The sequence below is a fragment of the Dendropsophus ebraccatus genome, chromosome 3 (genome assembly GCF_027789765.1).
Source record: "Dendropsophus ebraccatus isolate aDenEbr1 chromosome 3, aDenEbr1.pat, whole genome shotgun sequence".
NCBI classification, from domain to species: domain Eukaryota; kingdom Metazoa; phylum Chordata; class Amphibia; order Anura; family Hylidae; genus Dendropsophus; species Dendropsophus ebraccatus.
In genome coordinates, this window is record NC_091456.1 from 132,721,355 (window position 1) to 132,743,835 (window position 22,481).

The 22,481-nt window shown below is 40.8% G+C and overlaps 1 protein-coding gene across 6 annotated transcripts in view; it reads left to right on the forward strand.

Moving 5' to 3' along the window:
* MCC (MCC regulator of WNT signaling pathway) overlaps positions 1-22,481 on the forward strand; it is a 232,105-nt gene that overhangs the window by 195,545 nt on the left and 14,079 nt on the right. For all 6 annotated transcript variants that reach the window (XM_069962701.1, XM_069962703.1, XM_069962702.1 and 3 more), the window contains 4 exons: positions 2,431-2,571; positions 4,981-5,081; positions 5,967-6,150; positions 15,600-15,834. In XM_069962701.1, the coding sequence (XP_069818802.1) occupies positions 2,431-2,571; positions 4,981-5,081; positions 5,967-6,150; positions 15,600-15,834 (661 nt within the window). The remainder of the gene's footprint in view (positions 1-2,430; positions 2,572-4,980; positions 5,082-5,966; positions 6,151-15,599; positions 15,835-22,481) is intronic.

Below are 22,481 nucleotides of genomic sequence, written 5' to 3' on the forward strand. Positions count from 1 at the left end.
CATTCCAGATGGAACCGTTTGCAGCCGGTTATTATGTCTGGCAATCCGTAATATGCAGGTAGAGAACATCCGAAAAGCTCTCTTGAGCAGCAATAAATCTGCTGTTAATCTGTGAGTGAAAACCATATCACTCTTACCATCTGGGTTACAGGTGAGAAGGAATGAGAAGATTCAAGGGTTTATCCTCACAGGAGAGCTAATTCCTTTACAAAGTAGGTGCTTTCTATTGCATTGATGGGGAGTCAAACCATCCAGAGTTTTGCTAAGATGTTAGAGCAGCGTGTGCACAGGTTCAGAATTGAGGAAACAAGCAAGGCATCTTATTAGGGAAGGTAGGGACGAATGAAGCCATGCTGCAATCTATGCCAAAATACTGACAGCTATGGCCTTACATAGAGAATAGCACAGTGTTTGTAACCCACTAGTGTAAATGGCAGCTTTGATTTACAAGCTGAAACGACAGGCCAGACTGGCTTTCTATGAATTTCCTAGGTAAGAAATGATGCGTGAATATTAGCTTTTTTCCCCCTTGTTAAGCACAGTATCCATATCAAACATGTGGTAAGCTTGTGGACTTGACTTCTATTCTATTAGACTGATTACATATCTATCTGGTATAAGCAGCTGAAATGAGGTGTATTTTTTAGGGGCATTTCTTAAGCCCCTATTACACGGGGCGACATAGAGGAGCAAACGAGCTCTGTCAGCGCTCATTTGCTCCTCGCTCGCTACCGCCGATACTACACACAATGGCAGTGAGTGGGTGAGTACAGGGGGGGCTGCCTAGGTGATCGCTAGATTGTCCGGGCAGACTATAGAGCAGTGCTTCTCAAACTTTTTCTACTGGAGCCTCACCCATCAGACCAAGGCAATGCCTAGGCCTCACCAGACTGAACAAGAGGATGCCGGGGCCTCACTATCTGTAGTGAAAGTCTACTTAAAAGCTGAAAATAAGGCTAGGGCTACCTTTCACCCGTCTCCCAAGCTCTATATACTAATAAATTCGTACAAGATATATTAATAATATTGCTAAAATAGAGATTTCTGCAAAAAGCAAAAGTACTGTGCAGATCATAGTTAATTTGTGAAAACTGGTTCCCTAGCTGGGCCTCACCAACAACTAGGGGGCGCCTCACTGGTGAGGCCCGCCTCAGTTTGAGAAGCACTGCTATAGAGGATAGCTGCGGTCTCCTATTTCACGGAGCGACGGCAGCAGATCGCTGCTATCACAGTCGTTTGTCTGTGATAGACGAATGACAGCAATGATCAGCCAACATCGTTCATGTCGGCTGATTGTTGCCTTCTATTACACGGGGCGATTATCGGCCGATATCTGCTGAATACGGCCGATAATCTTTCCATATCATAGGGCCTTTAGGCAACCTAGACTACTTATGCTGCATTGGGTCTGAATGCAAATTGCTGTTTCCTTGTATTACAGGCATAGGCTTGCTGCATGTTCTTGCCAGGTACAATACTCCCCAAGAGACTTTGTATTTGGCCTTCAGCAGCAACGTTTCACCCTATCTTGCCTATGCAGTCTTTGGAAAAACAACATAATACATCTGTAATACAACTCTGCATGCTGTTATGTAAATATGTAAATGATTACTGGTGTGGGGTGAGTAGACAGCGGTTCTTGCAAGTGCTCTATTAAAGGGCCCTCAGAGGCTACCTTTGGGTAGTGTACCTTTTGTTGAGAGACCTAGCTATAACATCTGTGAGCAAATGTGCCACAGGGTGCCATATGGAACCTGTATTCATCCATGCCTACCTGTATGTCATCTTGTTTCTAGGCTAGGTGTGTCCCAACAGGGCACTAGATCCTTCTTTCAATTACCGTATATATTTTTTTCCCCCTAATAAACATATCCATTCACAATATTGCAGTCAGTGTACAGTAAGTACATCGTCAGAGGATCTCCTAGAAATACTGTGCCCAGTAGAGGTGATTTTGTAACCTGTGTATTGTCGATTATCTATAGATGAAATGTAAAAGCAATTGTGCCATATATCACTGGTATAAATGGGTTTTTGTATGTATAACATAGTAGATTTTGTACACGATGTTCTCTGAGTGCTAGTTGTTGCTTTTAGACAGTTCACGCTGGTTTTATAGCATTGGATTTTCAAATCAAAGAACACAAACTTGACAAAGGGTAATTGTAATACTTTAAAGTGACAAGACTGTTATAGGTGAGAAGAAAATGCACAATAGGAATGCATTCTTTTTGCAGAGATTATGTTGAACTGGGCTTCTCAACAATAGGCCAGTATAATTATGATTATTGCACCTAAGTGCTTATTGATCTCAAGTTCAGCATACTTGGCTGTATTTATTGCCCTCAGTGCAATGCCGTCTTCTTGAAAAGTAGAAAAACAAGCTGTGATTTACATGGCAGGATAAAAATATTGATCTTTTCTTTGCAGTCGAATCGAGCACTTAAAATCCCAGAATGATTTGCTGACGATAACACTGGAGGAGTGTAAGAGCAATGCCGAAAGAATGAGCATGCTAGTAGGGAAATATGAATCGAACGCAACAGCCCTGAGGCTGGCTCTACAGTACAGGTGAGTACAGCTGACCTATAAGGCTTTTTCTATATTTCAAAGTTATGAATATGAGACACTAGATCTTTAAATGATAGACAAGTTTTAGTTACATATTTAATTTAGCTAACCTTTCTCCTCCTCCTCATATGCTGCCCTTTCTCTCTATTGCCAGCTAGTTGTCTAGGTTACTGACTACCACTCTGCTCTAAAAGCAATGGTCTGGCTGGTGTATGTTACAGTGAAATGATAGAATCAGGGATTTGATGAAATCCCGGGAAATGAGGGAATAGCCAAGTCTTCCATCATTTCCCTGAAGAAAGTCAGTGATTTGACCAAATCACTGACCCCTTTCAGTGAAATGATGGAATGAACCAGTCAGGAGTCGCCCTGGCTCTATATATTTATTAGGTAACACAACAATAGTCATTTGAAATGCAAAATTTATTTATTCTAAACTAATTAACAAAGGAGCTGACACAGGTAGCTAAGCTGATAATTTTTAACAAATCTGAAGGGGAACCGGCTGTCAGCATGTTGTATTCATGTCACATTTGTAAAAATCCGGTGCCGAAACAGTTCCCCAGACCGACTAAGTCTTCCTGACCGAAACAGCTACCCAGACTGACCTAAGTCTGCCTGACCGAAACAGCTCCCCAGACCGACCTAAGTCTGCCTGACCGAAACAGCTCCCCAGACCGACCTAAGTCTGCCTGACCGAAACAGCTCCCCAGACCGACCTAAGTCTGCCTGACCGAAACAGCTCCCCAGACCGACCTAAGTCTGCCTGACCGAAACAGCTCCCCAGACCGACCTAAGTCTGCCTGACCGAAACAGCTCCCCAGACCGACCTAAGTCTGCCTGACCGAAACAGCTCCCCAGACTGACCTAAGTCTACGTGAAATTGCTGAAAAATTCTCCTTATTTGGAGGGCAAGGATTTCAGAAGTGTTCCTGCCGACAGTCCAATGTGCAATGTAAAACAAAAAAAATGTGCCTGTACAAAAAAAAAAAAAAAAAAAAAAAAGGGGAAGGTACTCTGCAACTCGAGATGCCACAAATCAACAATGTGTTTTAATAAAATGATTAAAATGAATAAAAAGATGAATTAACTGGATGATTTATTAATTGCATTTGTTATAAATTATCAGCTTAGCTACCTGTGTCAGCTTTCTGTTTCCTTTGTTAATTTGTTTCAAATAAATTTTCATTTCAAATGACTATTGTTGTGTTACTTAATAAATATATAGAGCCGGGGCGACTCCTGTACTGGTTCATTTTATCCTTTCCCTGAAAGGGGTCAGTGATTTGATCAAATCACTGACTTTCTTCAGGGAAATGATAGAAGGGCTCGGCCATTCCATCATTTCCCGGCATTTGATCAAATCACTAGATTCTATCATTTCACTGCAATCGATATATATATATATATATATATATATATATATATATATATATATATATATATTATATACCACTGCTTTTTGAGCTGATTAGTGGTTGGTAACCAAGACAATGGGCCTAATACGCTTAGGCTGTCCATATGGTAAATGGCTATTTGTTATTAAGAATGGCAGAACTATACAGATATACATGAATATCTGTGGGCAGGCACACCCATATGAAAGCAAAATAGATTTTTCTAGGTGTGGAAAGCACACAGCACCATCATGAAAGCACACTGTAATTGAACAAAACTGTAAGGAGACCGACCCGCATTCATAAACCCTAGATTTTGATTGGTCTCTTCTAATAACGTGATATTTTTCGTCTGGTTATTTGGTTCTGTTTTTACATTTTCGGTTCAGTGTCTTAATGGCTATATACGTTTTTTTGGTTGACATTTCCACACTGAGATTAGCTATGGCCCCTCCACTATTTTAGAAGTCATGTTGTCTGCCAGGGATCTCTACCACAAACTCAGTAACCTCTCTTCAGAAGCCTTGGATTAAGAGCGCAGATGTTATTTACTGGGAATTTTTAATCTATTAATTTATCTTCTATTTTGCTTTTGCCCTCAAGGTAAATAGTCATAGTCTCAGAATATTTCCATTCATCTTTAAAGCATATACTAATCCAAAAACAAAATGACGCCACAGCTAGTATTTAAGTCCTGTTTGCTAAGATCTAAAGTTAGTGGTCTGTATCACAGGGATTTAGTCTGTTTTCCCAGAAGTACAAGACATGTGGGCTAATCCTTTTCCTTATAGGCATCTTTCCTTCTGTATCTGCTTTATTCTCAAGTTTAATCACAGATGGCACATAATACCGATCAACTTTTATAACGCAGCAGAGATTTAAGGTCAGCAATGGGTCAGGGACTTAAGTGCTACCTTTAGAGATGTCAGGATTCTGCCTGCTTGTCTTAATATGATGTACAGTAGCTACTTTAAGATATTGATTTGGTATTTCCCTTCTTCCTATGGTTTAGTGAGCAGTGTATCGAGGCATATGAATTATTGCTGGCACTTGCAGAGAGTGAACAGTCTCTCATTCTGGGACAGTTCAGAGCTGCTGGAGTTGGAACTGTAGGTAAGAATTATTCTCCACCACAAAACATCTGTCATATAAGGTACTGATTAAATGTGTCCTACATGCCCCAACATCTACCACTCAATTGCACAGCATTCTTTTGCCTGTAACTTGGTATAAATTAAGTCATAGAACTGATATCTTGTCATTTATTGTGGTTTGGTTCTACAGATACATTTAATGGGAATGAGGGGTGTCAGAATTTTTTTTTTTTGGGTGTGGGTCACCTGCTGGGCCCCCCTGTGATGTTAAGAACAGGGCCCCCAACTCCTTTGTTTTGAACACTACGGCATTGGATTGGTGTACTCTCAACTCTTCAGCCGCCCCATAGGCAATCAATAAAGTGGCACTTAGTTGCCACTCCAATTAAAACCAGAGAGGCTGGTTCCCTTATGCCCTTCTGGTTTAATACATAGTTGCATGAGTGGACTACCTTATTCTTAACCCCTTATGTACTGCAGTATGTAAGTAACCCAATGTTCAAAAGTCAAGGAGATATCTGCTTTACTGCTCCTCCACTGATAACCCCTGACTTCTGCACGGAGCCCTGCACATTTTCCTACTTCATGGCCACAACTGGAGAACAGAGGTCAGAGATTATCAGAGGAGATCTCTTTCTCGTCTGGTTGTTAACCCTTTTTTTGTGTTGCAGCATGTAGGAAATACTGGGTCACTTACACACTGCAGTACATAGTGGGTTAAGCAGAAGGACACTCGCTCTTGCCTTCTCCCCCGGGCCCCACTCCTGCACGGGCTCCCTAGCAACAGCCTACCTTGCTACGCTACTGTATATCCCACATTCTCCAATAAAGTGATTTTGAATAGGATAATCTGTGTGTCCATAGGGGACTGTATCTAAAAGACATTTCTGGTTTTATGATTAAGGTGAGCAAACAGGGGATGAGAACATCACACAGATGCTGAAGAGGGCACACGACTGCAGGAAAACCGCTGAAAATGCTGCAAAAGCTCTACTGATGAAGCTGGACGGCAGCTGTGGGGGTGCTTTTGCGGTCACTGGATGTAGTGTCCAACCTTGGGAAAGTTTGTCCTCAAATAGCCATACAAGGTAATATACAAGTTGATTGTTTGTAGTAGACATAATTTCACAGCTAATCTGACTAGTACGCATGTGACGCTGTGTATGTGTATTTTCACAAACAGTTGCCCACTATAGGGTCTTAAGTTATTTTTTTCCAGTAAGTTTGCACTTATTTATTCTTCAGATACACTTCATAAAAAAATTACTTTATCTTGGAAATGGATCAAAATCATTCAAGTGACAACAGCATACTATTGAATTGCCTTTTAGCAGAGTTGCTGATCACATTTCTGAGGAGCGTTATCAGAAAGCATTAGGATTACTGAGGCTTTCTGGTTGATTACTCTTGTCTATGTCATAGCGGTCCACACTGTGTGACATTTATGTACGATGGGTTTCCCATATAATTGTATAAACTAATCCAGGATCATTGGTGCTTCAATGTTGTTATAATGAAACTGTTTACTTCTGGTGAGTTGTGACATGCTTTTAGCATTCGGTGACACGCTGCCTGTCAGAAACAGCTTCATTTGCCCCACACAAAGACACTTACAGCTCACTACCCACCTTCTCTGCTACATCAATTAGCAGGGGGCAGGGTGGGTCCATATTTCCAGGTAGAGATGACATCTCTGGAGAGTGTAGAAGTCATAAAAGTCACTGATCAGAATCACAATGTACAATGCTAATACAACAAGCAACAAACAGTAAGGAAAATACATTAACAAGCACAGTTCTCTGTGACACTGCCTATGTCAGGTCAGCTAAAAGTTGGTTATGTGTATGATGTATTACTTTGTACATTTATTGAAAGTGATAGTCAATGTTCACAATGTTTCTCTAGATACAGAAATACAGCAGAGCATTCAGGATATTATATAGGAAGATGTAGTCTTATGTGAAAGCTCTATGTACAAATTTATCACATTTCTCCAAACTTCATCTTGAAAGCATTGATTATTAATATTTCATATTTCCAACTTCATGCTGCCTGGAAGGATCACACTGCCTCTTTGTTAATAATGCGCTGGATGCTGATTAATGCTTGAGAACCAGTGCAACTTAATACAAGACATGATGGGATGTTATTCCCTGGCTGATAACTGAGATCATTCAACATTCCAGGCAGACATGTTAATGGATGACCTAACCCTCAACCGGCAGATGATTAGCCGTCCTCTAGAGATCCATCAGACTGTTTTCTAATGCAAAGCATATAGAGACATATAGGCTGTGCTTGTAACCCTTCACAGTCAGCACAGTCATCTCAGTATTACATTGCAGTTCCTTTATGACTGCAAGACAGTATTATCTGTATCTGTTAATGTCAAGGTCTAGTGTCTGTTTTCTTGGAATGACTAAAACAGTTTGTCCTTTACACATGGCACATACGTTGCCCGCTACTACTCTCCCTTCAAGAGCCTGTAAGATTTGTAAGCTTTATATCCATGTCCTGTGCAATGTATAGGAATGTACATTACATTGTAGGCTACAGTGACAGCAACTGCAAACATAGTAGGAATATGAATCTTATATTACCATATCCAATTTCCTAGTCTAATGATAGAAGGCTCACCTTGGAGAATGTACGGTTATATACTTGGGAATTGATTCTACATTTATGCTCTGGTTTACATAAATTATAGGAATTGCTTTATTTTCTAAATGTAAGCAATGCTGATGACAAAACTGGGTAGCAGTGAAAACTTTCCTACAGTACCATGTGCGTTCCCTTAGTGCTCATGAGTGTCAATGAGTTTGTTGTCCCATTTTGTCTATTTCTCATGAGAAGATGGGTTAAGTTTGGTGGCTGTATGGGATAAGTAGTAAATCTTATGCTGCGTTTACACAAGACGATAATTGGCCCGATCGTACGATTAACGATGTCGGAGTAACGTTTTTTTTCTCTGTAATAATGATATGAGTTTATTGACTATTGGACTGAGAATCCTATATCCTAAACTATAACACTTGGCTATTCAGTGGTTACTCCACCAATGCATACAGTAATACAGCTATTACATGGAGTATTTCAGATTTGCCCATAGCTTAATGTTGCTCAGGCATTCATGAGAAGCTCTATGCTCTCGCGAAATTAGAACAATTCATATCAATGGTGACAAGCACTCTCTTTTTATGAAGTAGACCAAGTGGCTGTCACAAGTATTTCCATTTTATTTGCATCACTGAATAATAATGTACTCTTGTTTTATGGTCCTCACCTGTAAGGTGTAGTAAAGGATGACGCATAGTCTAGGAATATTTCGTTTTACAACCCTGCTAAGAAGGTTTTTTTCATTTACCTGGTCTCTTTATCTTTCTAGTATCCATATTGCTCTCACTGCATTGTCCATTTTAGACAGAGATGCTAGTAGCATTGTGACGTATTAACATTTTCTATTACTATGTGCAGAATTAAGTATGTTACATTATATCATTTCTTCCTTCTATGTCTTTTCACCATAAAGACCTCATATTTGTCAGTAGACAAACTAAAAGAGCATTGAAAAAAAACAGTAAATGTAATAACCCGTGTGTTTTTATAGGAAATGCCCTAATTTTAGTAAATCCAGAAAAGAACTATTGCAAGGAGCCACTTTAAAAACCTTGCCACAAGCAGCCATTCACTGTGGCAAATGTTACTTGGTTAGTAAAGCAAATGTCATCTTTTTAGTAGTGCACAGTAGCAGTCAGACACAGCTAGAAGGTTAAGATCTGGAGCGGAGCCTGCCATTCTGGATGGGTATCTGAAGAGAGTGACTGCAGCCAGGTTGAGCATGTAGTAGACAAAGCAGAGATGCCAAAGGGAGCTTAACCATTCTGCTGATATATGCTCCACAAGTGTCCTGGTTGGCAGAGTATAGTGTGTCCAGCAGTGAAGGGGTTAGCTAGCAGAGGTCTGCATGTCACACTATGCAATTATATTCTCCTCTGTGGTTCAGGGCTTTGTTCCATTCTCTGCTTGCTTTTCAGCTCTTCTTGTCGACAGATTGACAGCCATTGGCCTAGCTTAGAGCGCAGCAGAAGTTGCTTTTTTGCAGCCTTGTGTCAGGGGGCTGTGTTGGCATCTGTGGGAGGGAATGGATCTCTGTGAACAATTGAATAATCAGGGCAAGAAACAGTGTCCAGAACTCCGGATAAAATTCTCCTTAAGCAATTCTGCTGAAGTGGACATTAGTCTGTCCCAGGGTTCATGTTAATGGGTCGTAGACTAGATCTTTCTATTCATCTGTTCTTCATTTCTGTTATTGTGACATTGTTGACATTGTATGAATAGATTAGAATTAAGCGGTTTATAGACCGCATGTGGAAGATATAATGGATTAGCTGGTGCATGGGACTGTGGCGTTATGTGGAGGGAACATGCAAAAGACAGATAACAATGTATACAGGTAATGTGATAAGCATTCCTGAAACTGTGAAGGTTAAAGTGCCAGTATTTAAAGAGTCACTGTCGTATTTTTTTTTTTATTTTTTTTTGCAGAAATCAATAGTCCAGGTGATTTTAAGAAACTTTTGTAATTGGTTCTTTTAGGCAAATATTCCATTATCTGCATTCAAAAAGACTTCTCCCAGGTCCCCCCTCCCTCCTCTTTTCCATTCACTGCAAAATATCAGGAAATTGTGACTTGTTGCATCAGACACAACCCTGTCTGTTCTATAGAGAGGGGAGGGGGAAGGAGGGAGATGAGTCGACAGCAGAGACAGAGAACAAAGTGCTGACTGTCAGAGGAGATAGCCGATGATGTAGCTGTAAATTAACTCTTTGTTGTCCTGTTTTGGTGCCTCATCTCCCTTCACCCCTCCCCTCTCCATACACAATGATGAAGACAGGGGGAGAGCTTCAAACTGCTTTTTTGTGATAAAAATGCATTTTTCGGCTAATAAACCCAATTGCAAGTTTCTTAAAATTGCCTGGACTATTGATTTCTGCAAAAAATAAAAATAAACGACAGTGACACTTTAAGGAACAACTAAAATGATTTTCTGACTGTAATTTTTGATTTCACTTTTTGTACATTGTTATGGGGGATTCCATTTTACCTGAGCTATTTTTAACAGCATTTAAAGGGGTTATCCAGTGCTACAAAAACATGACCACTTTTTCCCCTCTCTTGTCTCCAGATTGGGTTGGGTTTCAAACTCTGTTCCATTGAAGTAAATGAAGCTTAGTTGCAAACCGCACCTGAACTGGAGACAAGAGGGGGAAAAGTGCCATGTTTTTGTAGCGCTGGAAAACCCCTTTAATGACATGCTTTACAGCAAGATTCATGGACATAGACAAAAATAGACAGAGTCTGTCTTCTCTAGATGAATGTAAAACATTTTTAGTTATTCCACAAGGAGCTGCTATTGTCTCCTCTATCTACTGGTGTCATATCACTGCAAAGCTGTACAGATCATTTTATAACAGCCTCCTCTTATCACCACAGACTCAACAGGAAGTCTTAAATTAGTTTAGCCCCAGTGATGAGATTGAAAACTGCAAGATTTCAGGATTATTTTATAATATACATAGTAAAATGGAAAATTAGATTTAAAAAAATCAGGAAAAGAATGTAGAAATGTTTATAAAAACATTTATTTAAACAATATTTAAAGGGGTACTCTGGGCAAAAGAATAAAAAAAACATATTGAGGTGATACTCACCTGTAATGGTGCCCCCACAGCTGCTGCATCACCCTCTGGTCCCCCAAATCTCCCGTTTCCTGTGTCATCATGACACCACAAGATTCAGCCAGTTAGTGACTACAGAGGTGTCTTGCCTGAGTCACTGACTGGTTTAGTAAGGCCATGAAGTTACAAGTTTTAGGAATATGGTGAAAGTAAATTTTGTGTATTATATCTTATGTACCCTTCTACACTTTATTTGTAGCTTAGTTATTTCTGCTCTGTCATTTTGCTTGTCCTATAGAGAAAACGCTGACAGTGCCTGGTGTTTTACAGCCCCACATCTGCAGTTCTCGGGAATGGCTTGTCCACCTAGCATTCACACAAACCATTGACATTGCAACACATTTAAAATGTTCAGCATTTTTAGGCATCGTAGTCAGCAAACTTTCTCTTGACAGTTCCACTGTGCAGAAGTTTTCGCTGTGCATGTGCTATGGGAAGAAAAGCTTGCTTTAGTACATTTACATTAGGAAATCCTTCAGACTGCATATTAAGCTTCCTGTCTGAATAATGGCCCATGTACACTGCAGGACCCTCTGCTCGTGCTACTATATATCTTTATACAGATGCAACAGAGCTTGTAGGGGAGGATACTTCTGTATAGATAGCATCCAAAAGAGCATGCCACCGTTTTGTTTTCTGGCTGAACAACGCTGCTATAATACAGCCATGTGTATGAGCTCTGTGTGTGCTGTTACCTAGCAACAGACATTGCAGCCAGTGGGACTTTGCTGTATCACCCATTAAATGCTGTTAGAACCTATTGATGTTGCCAACAGGGAGCCTCTATGTGTATTATTAATAGCATAGTTCAATTTTAAAATTTGTATCTTTTTTTTTGTTTTCTATAGATGCATATATATGCATAGATAGATATTTGTGTTGCATAGACTATGATGACTATATATTCTGCCCTTATAATTTTTTCGGGTTTTTTTGTCTCTTGGGGTAGCTGTATGCTTACGTTCACTTACTGTAGATTTAGCTGTCACATCTTTTGGACGTTTGTTCCAAGCATCTACTACTCTTTCAGGGAAATAGTAATTTGTGTTGCTTCTCATCTGCCCCAGTTAAAGGGGTAGTGTGGCGCTAAACAATTATTCACTAAATAACACACATTACAAAGTTATACAGCTTTGTAACGTATGTTATGTTGGTGAATGGCCCCCTTCCCCATGTTTCCCCCACCCATGCTAGACCTGGAAGTGTAGTGCTCTATACTCGCCTAATTCGTGTCGACCCCCGTCCGCCATCTTGTTACACTGATGTCATCTTCGGGCGGCCAGCCGAACCACTCCGACCGTCCCTCGTGCCGCCCCCCCTCTGCCGCGTCATCAGCTGCTCAGCCACGATCGCGGCTGAGCAGCTGATGATGCAGCAGAGGGGGGCCGGCACGAGGGACAGTCGGAGCGGTTCAGCCGGCCACCGAAGATGACATCAGTGTAACAAGATGGCGGACGGGGGTCGACACGAATCAGGCAAGTATAGAGCACTACATTTTCAGGTCTAGCGTGGGGGGGGGGGAACACTGGGAAGGGGGCCATTCACTAACATAACATACATTACAAAGCTGTATAACTTTGTAATGTGTGTTATTTAGTGAATAATTGTTTAGCGCCGCACTACCCCTTTAACCTAAGATTGGCTCCCCCTATTTTTGTGTTCAGTTTCCTAATAAAAACTCTCCCCTCTAGAACCTTATTCAGTTCTTTAAAGTATCACTGTCGTCATAACTTTCAAAACCTAAATCAACAATAGATGTGATATAAAGCAAGTTTGCAATTTATATTCATTATGTTTATTTTCAGTTATCAAGCTGTAAAACAAAGCAATAGTTATCTGAAATCCAGGTCCAGTCTGTGGAATCCCGTCTGCCTCAGTGTCTCACAGCGTCTCTATGGGATGGCTTTCATTTTTCAAAGAGTCTGTGAGGAATGAAAAGTGGAATCTGATTGGTTGCTAGGGGTAACTAAGACAATTCTACTTTACACCAGTTGGATAAATCTCCCCCTTTGTCTTTTAAAATGCTCCTGGTGCCTTGGTTAGGGTAAAAAATTATCTTCTAATCAGCAGCAGTTGAGTCAATGAGGGGGGGGCACTGTTTAGACAAGCGAGGAATAGGAAAAAAAATCCCAGGGGAGTTCCTAATGACAAGGAGTGTGGGGAGGAAGAATGGAGAGGCGTCCCAGGCCTAGGGCATGGACGACACACTTCATTGACCCTAACCAACGCATGGGGCACATTTGTAAAAGATGTGGCCGTGAAGGACTTACTTTCATCAAACGGCCGGTACCAGTAGTTTGGCAGGAGTGGGTTGGTGGATACATTATCTCTTGTCAGAAATCACTACTCCTAAATCCTCTTCCGAAGTCTTTTATAACTCAGAACTGCTGATATGGTACTCGGAGGATTCTTTTTCCCCCAAATGCAATACTTTACATTTAAACTTACTTAGCTACATTTGAATTTATGTAGCTATTATTTAGCTTTACTACATGAGTTACCACAACACACTTTCTCATTTTTGTATCATCAGCAAACAGACGAACCTGGCTCACCAAACCACCTATGTCACCTACAAACTTATTTAAAAAGAATAGGACCCATAACAGTCCCTTGTAATCAGTCTGTGCACAAAATACACACTATTAACAACAGCTATATCTATCCTTCAGCCAACTGCAAATCAACTGAACTATTGAGGGATTAAGTCCAATTTTCAATAACTTATCTGTCAGCTCATTATGTGGAACCATATCAAAGGCTTTGCTAAAGCACCACCTTCATCCAGCAAAGAAATCAATGAGATTAGTTTGACATGATCTGCCCTCAGTAAAGCCATGGTTCCCTGGTGGCTGCTCTTCGCCACACCAGCCTGGATTGACACATCCTTCCTATATACACACATAGTTATGGACCAGTCAGTCAGGATTGTCAGGGCAGAGAGCAGCCACTGGGGACTGTCCTGATGACTTATTACCCAGTTCCTGGCAGGGCTAAAACCTATGATTTCTCTGGAACACTGCAGCGTTTGTTGACAGAGCTTGTCTGTGTGTCATGTTGTGTGGACTGCATGAGACAACCAAAATGTCCATTTTAACAGATTCAGCCATTTTTTCCTCCTGCTTTAGCAGTGTTTGTTTTGCCTCCTTCCAGTTTCTTTATACCTCTTATAAGCATACTTCTTTTACAGTAGTACTTCTCTATTATTTCTTCATCCTTTTACTTTTAGTAATTTGACATATAGTCCATTGTCCACAGGGTGGTCATGCCTGCTGATTAATCTACCCCTTTAACCCTTTGAGGACCAGGCCCAAAATGACCCAGTGGACCGCGCAAATTTTGATCTTAGTGTTTTCGTTTTTCCCTCCTCCCCTTCTAAGAGCTCTAGCACTCTCAGTTTTTTATCTACAAGCCATGTAAGGGCTTATTTGTTACAGGAATAGTTGTACTGTGTAATGGCGTCATTCATTTTACCATAACATGTATGATGGAATTCCAAATATATTATTTATGAAGATATAAATTGGTGAAATCGCAAAAAAGAATGCAATATGGTAACTTTTGGGGGGTTCCTGTGTCTACGTAATGCACTATATGGTAAACGCGACATGATACTATTACTCTATAGGTCAGCCCGAACACAACCATATGCAGGTTACACAGATTCTCTAATGTTATATATATTTTTTTTAAATGAAATCCTTTTTTTTGGCAATTAATTATAAATAAAATGGGACTATTGTGACGCTTATAACGGTTTTATTTTTTCACCTATGAGGCTGTATGGGGTGTTATTTTTTCCGCCATGATCTCTAGTTTTTATTAATACCATATTTGTGAAGATCGGACGTTTTGATCACTTTTTATAACATTTTTTTAATATATAATGTAACATAAAATCGGTAATCCGCGCACTTTTTTCCCTCTTTTCGTGCACGCCGTTTACCGTTCGCAATGACGCTTGTTATATTTTAATAGATCGGACAATTACGCACGCTACGGTATATTATATGTTTATTTGTTTATTTATTTTTATATGTTTTATTTATATAATGGGAAAGGGGGGTGATTTCAACTTTTATTGGGGGAGGGGTTTTGGGGTTGTGTGTTAAGTGTAACTTTTTTTTTTTTCACACATTTGAAGTCCCTTTGGGGGACTTTTACATCCAGAACTTGGATTTTTACACTGATGAATGCTATGCCATAGGCACAGCATTGATCAGTGTTATCGGCGCTCTGCTCATTGAGCCTGCCTGTGCAGGCTCAGTGTAGCAGATCGCCGATCGGACCGCACGGAGGCAGGTAAGAGACCTCCGGCGGCCCGTTTTACCGATCGGGACCCCCGCAGTCACACTGCGGGGGTCCCGATCGGTAAGTGACAGGGGACTCTCCCTGTCACTTACACTTAAACGCCGCGGTAGGAGTTAATGACACGCGGCAGCGCGATTGCTGCAGCGTGTCATTACCGGTGAGGTCCCGGCTGCTGATTGCAGCCGGCCCCCACCTGCTATGAAGCGCGCTCCGCTCCGGAGCACGCTTCATAGCGGGAGAAACACCCAGGGCGTACAGTTACGCCCTAGGTCGTCTGGGGACAGACTTCCATGGCGTAACTATACGCACTGGGTCGTCTAGGGGTTAATTCTTTTTTTTGTTTTAGGTACTCCCCAGTTTCTTATAAAACTCTTCTTGTAAAATCCAGTACAATAGATTCAGGTGATTTTGTATTGATGGTTTTAATACTAATGACCTAGGCTGACAGCATCTTACTCTCTCCTGTTTCCTTAATTTTCTTTTTCAGCACTACAAGTTCTACCGCCAGTAGCTGTGACACAGAGTTTACCAAAGAGGATGAGCAGAGGTTGAAGGATTACATTCAGCAGCTGAAGAATGATCGTGCTGCAGTTAAACTCACTATGCTGGAACTGGAGAGCATCCATATTGATCCTTTGAGCTATGATGTAAAGCCACGGGGAGACAGTCAGAGACTAGATTTGGAGAATGCGGTCCTGATGCAAGAGCTTATGGCCATGAAGGTAACAGAAACAGCCATATGTTCCTATTACTGTTAAAATGTTGCTAACAAATTAATGAATACTATCATGTGTGTATAGCACTAAGTAGGACCTCCCACATAACTACTTGGTAGTCATTACATGAATAAATGACAAGTTATGGAATTGTCAAAACTATGTTTCAGTCCGTTCTACTTCTCTCCTATTCTTTTCTATGCAGCCTGCAGTTTGGACTGTATTTTCAATTTAATGGTTCTAGAAAGCCCTTTAGGTATGATTGGTCAGTCTTATAATGCATGCTTCAGATATGATGCTGCTGTGGCCCAGGCTGCAGCACACTGGTTTTGAGGCAGCTGGTGGGCTCTGGTGTTTGGGGGACCTTGTCACGGTGGCCAGAAGTGGTGATACCCACCCCCTTGACCCAGGGGCACTGCGCTTGAAGAGTAGGATAGTTGAGTCCAGCGCTTAACCAGTACTTGGTACTTTACTTATAAAAGTTTTATTGCAATACAAAAATATACAAAGGGAACTGCTCATAGGTGCTAGTGCAAAAGGTAATACAATTCTTGAGGTAGACTTTAGGTAGAATTGAAGAAAGTAGAGAGAGACTTGTTGTAGCAGGATAGTGTAGAGGCCCTTGTCTAATTGCTGCAGTACTCTGCTGGGATTTTAATGTTGATACGTAAAAGAAAACATCTATGGGCTATGTATATATGACCACATTCTTCACCACTACTTTGGAGACAGCCAGGTAGGGTAGTACGAGTCCTAGGTCTGTTTCTAGGTTGAACTCCCACTGAAGATTCCCCCAGGTGTACGAGCATTGTCAGTAAAATACGTCGGCACTTAGCTGCTTTGTCTTACTGGGAATCAATCCCTCTTTCTTCTTCTCCATTTCCATCTTCTCTTTTAGGGGTTGACTGTCCTGATGTTTAAGAAGATCCTCGGCATAGACAAGGGTGTCCCAACCTACAGTTACCCCACTTCTCTAGCTTAGCACTGCATACTAGTGGGTTCAGTCTCTTAAGGGAAACAGATCCTCTCTCTCTCCTGACTGTAACTAAACTCAGCACAAACTCCCCAGAACAGGAAACCCCTATCCTATATAGGGTTGTGTGACAGGAAGAAGAGAAGAATAGAGATGAAGGGTAGAGTGCCTGGCACCTGTGATTGGTTAGACACACACATAGCTAAACCTTAACACTGAGGATGTGCACAAGAGAGAATGAGACACCTAGTGGCTGGAGGGGGAAATCACAGCTCCCAGTTAGTGACCCCTGTACTGGGACACTACAGTGCAGTAACCTAGCTGTCACCTCTCAGAGATATAATTCAGAAGATCATGGACATATCATGGAATTGCTTCTATTAAATGTAATATTAACTAAATACATTTTCTCCAAGCACTTAGGATATTGTAAATTGTGAGACTATTTTTGAATGCTTTTATCCAGTATGTTAATAGTAATTACAGTGCACTTTATTCCAGTTACAGTAGAATAGACTATTATACAAGAATTATACATTTTCATTAAGAATCTACTTGTCAAAAGCCTGTCATCATCTTTTTTTTTTTTACACCTCTAACTGAACATAGAGATAACATATCAATAGAGATAAAGAGCATAAAACAAGAACAAGGGATATATCTGCAGTATATATTTGGCCACAGTATTAGCAGATGTTTAAAGGGGTACTTGGACATTTGGTAAAAAAAATAAAGACACTGCAGAAGTATATAGCTTTGTAAAAATCCATTTGCTTTTGAGGTCTTAGCTCTGTAATATGTGGTTAAACTTTCTGGTCTAGTTTCTTACTACTACAAGTTCCAAACTGCATTGCTTCATTGCTGATTGTGCAATAGTCTGCAGTGAATGGAATGTTCTGCAGAAAGCTTTGAGGAGGGAACTGGCAGGAGTGCTCAGGAAGGGCAGTAGGCAGGATGGGAAGACTGTGATAAACAGCTAAGGAAAAGGAATATATTCTGGGACTTCTGAGGATGATGCATTGTCTATGAAGAAGAACCAGGGAACTGTAGACAATACTTATTTTGTAGTTCTTCTGCTTGTCCGTCATGAATCATGCTAAAGCATGCTGAAGCCAGTACTATAGTATTAGTGGTTAATACTATATTAGTAGGTTATATTGGGAATACCGGATAACCCCTTTAGGAAAAATTGATGAGACTGGTCCTGTTTAAAGAAAAAATGTTATATAGGAATATGTTATGACTGGATGGATTGAAAAATTAAAGGTTTAATGTGGTATAACTTTTTTTAATCCCAGCAAAAATTGCCACAAATCCTTTCTTTTTCACATGAATACCAGATTATAGACCTTACCAATTTTTAGGGCCTCCAGGTCCTGACCAGTTTAAATACTAACTAGGAAGCAAATTGGCCACAGAGTTATACTGGGACATGCATAAATATCTCCCATTGGCATGTATATCTGAGTTGGAGCTGACATTACCAGCACATCATCTTCTGTGAATACCAGCAGGAAAACAAATGGTGTGTAGTTCATTAGCATGTGGAGTGCATCACTCATATTAGTCCCCAATACAGATGCCCTTTCAGTCTGATAATGTTCCTGTCTGCTCTTTTAATGCCCAGAATTCTTGATCCATCAGGTCTAACACCGCCTTGTAAGCTGCAAAAACATGGTATTACTTACCCATATCTCTCCTGAATAGCAGTCCCGGTTGTCCTCATTTGTCAGCGCCACAGTGATCAGTTTTGTTTGGTGCTCCGCTGTTTTTATCTTTCCTGACAAAGCCTTCCCAGAAAACCAACAATAAACAGCACATTTAGAGGCCTTTTCTATGAATAGAGACAGATAGGGTTTATATCATGTTGTACCTATTTCTTTTGGTAAAGCATGCAAACTTGATAAATAGTTTTTTGTTTTGTATTTGTGAGGGTTATATTGGATTTGTACTCAAATTCCCTCCCTTATAGACATTGTGGCCCTTGTGTTGTAAGCCTACAGCCATATATGCACTACAGCTGTAATTCACATAGAATATTGTGCAGGGAGAGGGTGAGCTGTGACTATCACTTATTGTGAATTGCTTCATCCTGTCTTATCGATGTACAGGTGTCCACTATTATGGTAATCCTGTCTGATGAGGAGGAGGAGATTTCTGAAAAGTAATCTGTACAGAACAAACATAGTTTTAGACTTAATGGCGAGACTGAAAACTGGAAGATGTGAGGATTATTTTAAAATACAGCTAGTAAAATAGAAAATAAGAATGAGCCTCACCAAAAATTCTTTTCTTATCAGACCAGGACACTTTCTCCCATTGTTTCATGACCCGGCCTGCATGTTTATGTGCCTGTTGTAGACGTTTTTGGTTGCGTGCAAGGGTCAAATTGAGCACTGTGAGCTGTCTAAGGCTACTGAGCTCTATACACAGTAAGCTGTGATGCTCTGTTTTCGGACACCTATCACAGCCAGCATTAACTTTTTTATCAGTTTGTGCCAGAGTAGTTAGCTCTTTTGTTTGATCAGACCAGACAGGCAAAACATACAGATATGTGAGTTTAGATTGTGAGGCCTAATGGGGACAAGGGCCAAAATTGGCCAATCTATGTGAAGTGCTGTTGAATTAGTCGGCGCTATATAAATAAAGGAATCCTAAAGTAAAGGCACGTCTTTGCTTTCTGTAAGCATCATTGAGTCTTTGAGCCAATGATCCTGTTGCTGGGTCACTGGTCCTCCTACTATGGATGGTTTGTGGTACTAACCACTACTTTCTTGAAATGCCTTACAAGAACTGCTATTCTAAAGATGCACAGACCCATTCTAGCCATCACAACGTGGCATTGCCAATGTCCCTGAGATCCTTACATTTGCCCATTTTTTCAACTTCTAAGGGCGGGTTCACACTACGGAATTCTCGCGGACAATGTCCGCGGAATTCCGTCAGCTGTCCGCCCGCACGGGCACGCGCTTTTCCGACGGCTCCATAGACACCATCCTATGGGCCGGCGTATTACGCGATCCGCTAAAAGAAGTGACATGACACTTCTTTCAGCGTATAGCGGAATACGCCGGCCCATAGAATGGTGTCTATGGGGCCGGCGGAAAGGCGCCCAGATGTGCGGGCGGACAGCTGACGGAATTCCGCGGGCATTGTCCGCGAGAATTCCGTAGTGTGAACCCGCCCTAACACAGAACTCTTACCCCTTAACAGTTATTAACTTTACCTGTCAGTCATCTAAAAATGTTACTGTCAGTAGGCATGTCAAACGTTAAAGATTGCATCGGATCTCGCTTATTGTCATAAATGAGCTGATTAAAGGGGTATTCCCATCTCCGTTTGTAGGGATGGTCAAGTTAAATATATTTGCTCTTTACCTCTGTTGTTTACAGCTCATTCTCTAGGTTATCAGTCAGCCATCATATCCACCAGCCAAACCACTGCTTTTAGAGCAGAGTGGTGGTTGGTAATCTAGACAAAAAGCTGTAAACAATGGGAGTTTACTGCATCGCTTGGATTGAATCCATTTATAGCTGTATAAATCTGTATACTCATAGCTTTCCCCTAGTGGATGCTGTTTGCAGAATAGGTTATTATTTATTTACCTGCTGCTGCTCCCTGGTCACTGCTGGAGCTGTGGTCGGGCAGAACAGTACTGTCCGTTTCTTCTTGCCTGAGTACAGCTCAGGATTATATTTGACTCGTAAGCTTTTGACACAAATGTTTTGTGCAGCTGTATATCTTTGGTATCATTTGTGCCCATGTCCTGTGGGATTGATATTGTGGCTGGCAGTGGGTTTAGATGGTTTTGGACTACTTATCTGGCAATGCATCATGACTGTTATATTAGTAGAGCAGCAGATAGGGTTGGAAGAGATTGTGGATTTCTCGTAAATGGTGTTGAATTATAGTCCAGGCTTGCCATGAGAAATCAAAGCTCTCCTCTGTAGCTCCACAAGTAAGGCCCACCATGCAGTATATGATAATAATTATATGTAGTAATAAAAAGGATATAATCAGACATGGCAAACGAAATCCCTGCAATGAGTACGATACAAGTTTTTCAGGATTTAGCTTGCTTTGGAAGAAATACAACTAAAATACTGAATTACAAATCATACCTTATAGGAAACAAGTATTAAGAAATAGTATATGTCTATCTATGATCATTCTAGCTGAAATAATTGGCACTAGATAATCTGAAGCAGAATGGGTTCTGATAAATGGAGTCTTGATGCTTTCTGCTCCTAACAGCAGTGGTCAGATAGTGGTACTGGGAGTGGAAGAAATGCTGGCGGTGTATACCACCTTACCAACCAGTGACCTTAAATTTATACATGCATAATATGTGCACATTTCTGAACTATACATGAATGGTGATTCATATAAAAATTCATTATTTGGATATAGTGACTTATAGTGCCAAACATTTATTTGTATGATCACAAATAGGAACAGAGGAAGTTTGGATCAGCAACTTTTAAGTATCTAGGATCTTGTTGCCTTGTTTCATATTTGATGCACAGAGCATTGAATAGTATAATACTCAGTAATAAGCACAATGCATCTCAGAGTGCCCTTTCCTTCCTGTCCTTTAACATGAAATGAGAATTTACGGCATCTTGGATACTTATTGAGCACTACTGTTTATCTCATTTTGTTTTGTCCTAGCAATCCCCCCCCCCCTTCGCTAATAGCGTCTTCATTATAGGCATGTCGTGTAAGTGATGTTTATTCAATAGCATTTAATATACCTCCATGCATCGTCTTCTGAGGACAGCTCTAGTTCATCGGATGGGAACAAAACAAATGCTACTCAGACAAAGCTTCAAACTGCTTCAGTTCTAGTCACAGCTGCTGCAAAAGACAGAGGTCCAGCTGCAAACACTAGTGTGAGAAATGTATAGTCCCCCTTAGTGGAGCTACAGCTGTCAGTTTTGATGGAGAATTGATATTGCATGTTATAAACCCTGCCGTCACAGTCACAGGCAGCGGTTTCTCCACTGAGTCTTAGCAGCTAGGTTAAGATGTGTCATTACTTTACCTCTGAGGTCTGGGGGGAAAAAATCCACTAAGCGACAGCGTGACAATGGCTGAGGAACAGCCTGTGATCTCTGTGCTCCCTAGGGAATATAATGAAAGAATTTGGAGCACCAACAAATAAGATCTCATCTATAGAGAGAGAGAGAGGCTAGCTCTCCAGACAGAGGTAGATGGAAAAAGAATGAATAAAGGTACATAAGGAGGCACTTCAGATATAGCCCTTTATATGTTGCTAGGTCTGTGGGCTGTACGAGCTCATATGGTTTGCTAATGAATGAACCTGTAATACTAAAGGGAGTCTTTATACAAAAGCATCCATTCAGTGAGACCTTAGTTCTTCAAGGATATATTTAGCTATCATGGTCCATCACAACAGCCCTTTACATCTGAACAGAACATCTGACTTAGTCACAATACAATTCCTGTCTGTTCACCTCATCTAGAATTAGCGATATCTTGCTTGGAAACAGACTTTTTTTTTTTTTTTTTAAATGGATTCTGTCGTAATAGACGCACACCGGACTTAAAGATGGTGTCAATTTAGTCTATGATCTAAGATCCCTAGGACCGTTGTGTATTAACCTTTTGTGTGATAGTTTACTCAAGCGTACACTAACAATGACTACAATGTATAGTG